The following is a 5,855-nucleotide window of genomic DNA, read 5'->3' as shown; positions in this document are numbered from 1 at the left end:
CCTCCATCTTCGCTGCGATTGGCCAGTTGTCCTTTGGTCCTCTAAATAGTTTCTGTTGATTGGTTAAGCAGATTCTCCCCACCGTTGACGGCTGCATAGGGTACACTTAATATGCTTTACGGTGTATGCCGAATGTGTCCAGGGGAAGCGGAGTCAGCATTTTCTATGAAGAAATTGTCCCCACACGTTTTTTGAAACTCGGGATTTGCTGTTAAAAATTGAAGCGCTGCAGGTGGAATTAAAGAGATGCTACCCAAATAGTTCAATCACATAAACAGCAAAATCTTTTGCATCAAAATTAAATAAAACCACTTGTGCGTATTCAAATAGTTATAGCAAGTTTAGTAACTAATGCGAGTGCCTGTGGGACTCACAACACTAATTATGGACATTTTAAGAAGGAATATTTACGGCATTGACCGACAGAGGGCAGATAAGATAGAATTCGTCAGGTCTAAAGAGATACCGCAAAACTAGCGAAGAAGACATGGAACTAGTCTCATTTCACACTACTCGTCTATAACACCTACTAATAACAACTTAATACCATGATGTTTGGTGTTGGTTAAACGGTTAATGACCGCTTGTGTAGAAAGGAAGCGGCAGACGACACCCAGACAGGTAATTGATTGAGTCGGAGCCTGAGTAGACTGTGATGGGGACCGCTAGCATGTGTTAGCCACGGCAGGCTAGTATTAAGAGAGGTTGGTGCCGCCGTTTAAAAATGTAAAATTTTAAAAGATAAATTCTAATTCAAACAGCAGTAGCCTGTACCAGTTCTTTTCTTATTGGCTAAGTTTTCATTCTCCAAATGTAGGTTAAGACAGATGTTGCGTTTAAAAGGCGGTGGTTCTTCAGAGGCTAGGACATGTGATACTACCAGTTACACCGTGCTGTCTGGCTTGAAACTCACTATTTGTGCTGTACTTTTCTCTCTTGAATGACAGGACACTGGAGCCATGGCAGCTGCACAGTCTGTGCTAACGTTTGCAGTGTGCGTCCTCGTGATAACAGAGCTGATACTTGCCAAGAAGGACTACTATGACATACTGGGAGTGCCTAAAGGGGCCACAGAGCGCCAGATAAAGAAGGCTTTCCACAAGCTTGCAAAGAAATATCACCCAGATAAGAACAAGAGCCCTGATGCTGAAGTGAGATTTAGGGAAATTGCTGGAGGTACAGCTGATTTGTTTATTTTGGCGTATTTTGGGAAAATTAGTAGTTATCTGGCATGTCTTGGATATGATTGTTATTGTAATGTAGCGTTTTAATTCACTATCAAACAGGAAAATTGATATTTAGACTGTTAAAATTTATATTTATGAGTGACAAATGAAATGTGAACAGTACAATGTGTGAATCTGATATTACTACTACTAATAATAATAATTAATGATAAGGAACACTGATGCATGTTGGGGTTTTCTTGGTGGCACATGTTGATCCAATGGATAAGTTTGTCCTTTAATTGATCACCAATTACCTATATTACAGTTTGGTTAGTCATGCCTTTTAGTCGGGGCTTTTTCAGCCACACCTTTTTTAATGTTCAGATAATAAAACTCCCTCACTTTGACTGAATTTTGTGTTTCTGTATTTCTGTGCAGCTTATGAAACTTTATCAGATGAGGCAAGAAGAAGCGAGTATGATCAGTTCGGGGACACTGACGCGTACTTCGATGGGGAGACGCAAGGCAAACACAGACAAGGTGCCCACCAACCTTTCACCTTCAGTTTTAATGACATATTTAAGGACTTTGACATCTACAGCCAGAACAGACACGCCCGTCACCGAAGACACTTTGATGAACACTCCAGGTCCCACAGCAGACATAAAAGACACTTTCAAGGTGGTTTTGGAGCCGGGGTTATCAATGATATGTTTGATGATATTGAGAGAATGTTTACTTTTGACAGACACACCAAACAGACTGAAAACCGGTTTCATGGTACGTCGAAACAGCACTGTAGAACAGTAACGCAACGCAGAGGTAATATGGTAACTACTTACACAGACTGCACTGCATCATAGGGTGCAATGTAAATGGCTTAATAAAATGCCTTAAAAGCATACAACATATTTGTATTTTTCAAGTTGAAGAAAGCCAGTTGGTTCAAAATACTGTGAAGCGTGAACATTTGTGTTAAGCACTGACATTCAGGAATGACAGGCACTGAATAAACAGGCAATTTAGCTTAGTTTTAAAATGAAATAAGCTATCTTTTTCCAACATATTTCCAGCATATTTTCACTTGTGAGTGATTGTTGTAGTTTTTTGCTTAGTGGTGAAGTAAGCAGTTTTGTCAGTATTTTTTCCAAGCACCTTCTTTTGATAATGAAGTTTAAAAACATTATCTTGTTACAATTGTGGAAAAATAAATAACATAAAATTTAAGAAAAAAATATATGTTGCTCAATATTGCACAGAAATGTATGTGTTACGAGTTCGCCTACCACTATTTTGTACAGGTTCTTTGTAAAGGGTTTGTTATTTTAACTCCACAATCACATATACTGGCAGAAACAGTGGCAGCCAGCAGTGTTTTGCTTGCAGCTGTCAAATGAGCAGAAACAAAAAACCTGTAAACCTCCACATGTTGGTTTGTCTAACTTGTGTTTTGGAGTTTTTACTTGAAATAATAAAATATTCTTGTACTCTACAATGCTGGACCTTTTATGAACACTATGATCATGAAATTACAGCCAGTTCAACATGAAAGAAATTGGTTGATAGCTGGAAAGCCAAAAATACAAGTAAGAGAGGATTGTTTGGGACTTGGATTTAAGTGGAAATTGCTTCATCTAGCCTCAAGATAATTTGTCAGATACAAATGATGTTGATTCAAATAAAATATGTTTCACAAAGGTTTTGCAGGCCTAGCAGTGGTTCTCTGATTCACTGAGACCCACAATGTTTCTGACATGTATTACACAACATACCACAACAATGTATTGCCTCCAATATTCATTAATCATTAATAACTAAAGTTTATATTTAAAGAAGTCAGCACAATAGTATCAGCAAACGCTAGTATGCTGAACTTAACATACTCATTTTTTTTTTATTTGAGTTGTCATAAATTAAAACGCTTCCTTATAGCTTAAAAATAAATTGTCAATGTTGCATCAGTCTGGTTGTGTTATTTCCATTAAAAACGTGTTGTTGTGTTAGGGTATGTGTAAAGTAAATTGTGGAAGGACTGTTAAAACTGAACTGCCTCGGAAGCATATAGGCTTTTAATGCCTCTTGTGTACTACAAGCATCAGTGCTGGTTGAGTTTAACACTGTTAATATTCCTCATTATTTCGCTCCTGTATGAAGTGCACTTGACACTCTGCTATAATGTAGTAAAATAAGCAATAGCCAGCGCATAATAAAATGTCCAGACAAAACTTTGAATTAGAATTAAATTTTTGTCTGTGTTCCTATAAATATTTTGACGCTCACCGTGGTTACTGTTGCGTTGCGGGAAAAATAATTATTATTGTGGGAGTACGGCTCACGATGTAGCCTCTAGGAAATGTAGTTCGGCAACAATCGAATCTCGAGAAAGAGGCGTAGCTGCGTTTGACTGTCGTGAACGTCAAGTCCCATAATGCAACTGTGACTAACTACGTGCGTAGATGTCCGATCCGAAGACAAACCAGTAGCTTTTAGCTGCGGGACATTGAATGACTTTGTACCCGTGTGCGTTAAGAAAGTTCTCTGTTTGACAGGTTTAGAATCGGCGCTAATGGAGGCACTTATACCTGTCATAAACAAGCTGCAAGACGTATTTACAACTGTCGGCGCAGACACAATCCAACTGCCGCAGATAGTTGTTGTGGGAACACAGGTGAGAGACGTCACTTTGCTTGAAAGCTAACTTTTAGTTAGCCTGCAGCAACTTATTGTTTTGACTCATTGTTTTCACCGCAGTTTTTCTTTCACTTTCACGCAGACACAGTACTATTAACTGTCCATAAAAGCATAACGTGGATTTTTAATTGTTTTAGTTTACTGCCATAGTAAACTAAGCAGGGTTACGGTTGACAGTTTACAGTAGTGTTTATCCACATGTTCTAGCCTTGTGGTTAGTCTCCAGAAAACAAAATCAAGTGCTGTTTTTTTTAATCTAGTTACATAAACAATTTGACCAGCCGTCTGTCGTTTTTATGGAAAACACAATTTGTACTTACGACTTTATGAATAACCTAGACTAAATTTAAGTTTGCCAATTTCTGAAGAACACCTATCTACAACTAGTGCATCCCATCAGTATTTTATCTGGCAATTCTTTAGAGATTTAATATACTATTAGTTATATTTATCGCATCTTTGTTAATATTACAGCGGTGAACAATTAATTAAAAACGTCTTTCACCCTACTGTACCCAAGTGCAATTTAGCAGCACCACAAAAACTATTATTGACATGAAGTCAACATCTATAATACAGTTTCTCACTACCTTGTGGAGTAGTGAGACATTGAAGCCTAAGTGGTTTAAAGTGGGAGGTTTTGCCTAAGGCTAATGGGATGTGACTGTCTCAGACGTATTGGCAGGGATGTGAGGGTGTTAGAGTAAAACCAGGCAAGCCAAAGGATGTTTTTGACCCATTAAGACCGGATGCAACGTGCTTGTGTCTGTTCTTTTAATCTTTGTCCTTGTCAATGCTCTGCTTCAGTTAAGAGCAGCTCAGAGATTACACTGAAGGTTTTAATAATTGTTTTTTGTCTGTGTGTCTTGTCCATCATTAGACTGACTTATAGCAGTCAGATCAACTTTAGGTTTACTGCTACAGCTGCTGCTCCTACTGTGGAAGATTACCTGGCCGTTTATGTGCATTTTGCTAGCTATGTGAAGTATTTCACTTTACACACAGTTTCGTTAGAGATGACTCAACTACAAACTGAATCAAGCCTACAGCGCTATGCAAGTGTCTCCTTAAATATTGAAGAATCTGGGCAAGTGGAGAATAAAAGAAATCGTCACAGGCCTAAAAACCTACCTGTAGCAGATGCACAGTATCTGAAAGTCATGTCCTTAAGAAATAGGGTAAAAGTCCAGCAGTGACCTGAGAGATGCATCTGGCTCTTCAGTTGATACATCTAGTGTTCACCAATCAGAAATGGTGGCTGTCAAGAAGCATTTCTTAAGGAACTGAAAAAGGTAGAAAGGCTGAGCTATGCCAACATTACACAAAAACTGAACTGAAAATCAGCAGGTCTTCAATTTCAAATCATTCAAATCCTACTCCTGAAGACTACTTAAAGAAATTGCAAGAAAGTTTGCCTTAGAGAGTTCAGGCTGTGAAGAAGAATAAAGGTGGTCATATGAAAGTTTGACTTTAAAGCTCATTAGAATTTTACAAATTCTGTTTCTGCCTTATGTACTGTGTTTCCATATATTTTTGCAGGTTTAAATAATCGTTGCATTTATTTCCCTCTTTCCATGTATGAGGGGTGGCTTGAGACTTTCACACAGTCCTGTATCAATGGAAACAGCATCCCTTATACTGGTGTTAATGCATTATAGCGCTTCCCTCCTGTGTAGACAAAAATAGTGCACAGGTTAAAAAACTTGAATGTTTGTCAGAACTCCAAACTTTAGTTCCTAAATTAATACTAGTTCCTCTACTAATGCCTGAAAACATTTGTTCAGCGAAAATGGGCTTTAAAAAATAGTGTAATGCTAACCTCTCATGGGGCTTCCTGTGTGAGAGTATTGGTTCATGTACAGCAAATAGAATGGTAAATGGTAAATGGCCTGTATTTGTATAGCGCTTTTCTAGTCCCTAAGGACCCCAAAGCGCTTTACACAACCTGTCATCCACCCATTCACACACACATTCACACACTGGTGATGGCGAGCT

At 38.4% G+C, this 5,855-nt stretch overlaps 2 protein-coding genes across 3 annotated transcripts in view; both read left to right on the top strand.

Annotated features, from left to right (window-relative positions):
* Window positions 1-311: 311 nt before the first annotated feature.
* On the top strand, window positions 312-3,037 carry dnajb9a (DnaJ heat shock protein family (Hsp40) member B9a). 2 transcript variants are annotated; one of them, XM_005728139.2, is made up of 3 exons: window positions 312-621; window positions 948-1,176; window positions 1,608-3,037. In XM_005728139.2, exons 1-3 carry the CDS (start codon window positions 577-579, stop codon window positions 2,030-2,032), a joined length of 699 nt encoding a protein of 232 aa, XP_005728196.1. In that variant the 5' UTR covers window positions 312-576; the 3' UTR covers window positions 2,033-3,037. The 2 variants fall into 2 exon arrangements, with proteins under 2 accessions (XP_005728196.1, XP_005728197.1); XM_005728140.1 differs by lacking the exon at window positions 312-621 and adding an exon at window positions 773-813.
* Window positions 3,038-3,527: 490 nt separating this feature from the next.
* Window positions 3,528-5,855, top strand: part of dnm1l (dynamin 1-like) — a 10,611-nt gene continuing 8,283 nt past the window's right edge. Inside the window, exons 1-2 of the mRNA XM_013909541.1 lie at window positions 3,528-3,837; window positions 4,068-4,074. Of these exons, the coding sequence (XP_013764995.1) occupies window positions 3,736-3,837; window positions 4,068-4,074 (109 nt within the window). The 5' untranslated portion in view covers window positions 3,528-3,735. The remainder of the gene's footprint in view (window positions 3,838-4,067; window positions 4,075-5,855) is intronic.

This window comes from Pundamilia nyererei, unplaced genomic scaffold, assembly GCF_000239375.1.
Source record: "Pundamilia nyererei isolate P.nyererei 1_Seehausen unplaced genomic scaffold, PunNye1.0 scaffold00027, whole genome shotgun sequence".
NCBI classification, from domain to species: domain Eukaryota; kingdom Metazoa; phylum Chordata; class Actinopteri; order Cichliformes; family Cichlidae; genus Pundamilia; species Pundamilia nyererei.
The sequence above is the reverse complement of the archived record's forward strand: the minus strand, read 5'-3'. Positions and strand labels throughout refer to the sequence as shown.

Excerpts from the sequence above, each read along its gene's own strand:
- dnajb9a (XM_005728139.2), top strand. The coding sequence starts at position 577 with ATGACCGCTTGTGTAGAAAGGAAGCGGCAGACGACACCCAGACAG. Across the intron at positions 622-947 it reads GGCAGACGACACCCAGACAG|GACACTGGAGCCATGGCAGC; the intron begins GTAATTGATTGA and ends CTTGAATGACAG. Across the intron at positions 1,177-1,607 it reads ATTTAGGGAAATTGCTGGAG|CTTATGAAACTTTATCAGAT; the intron begins GTACAGCTGATT and ends ATTTCTGTGCAG.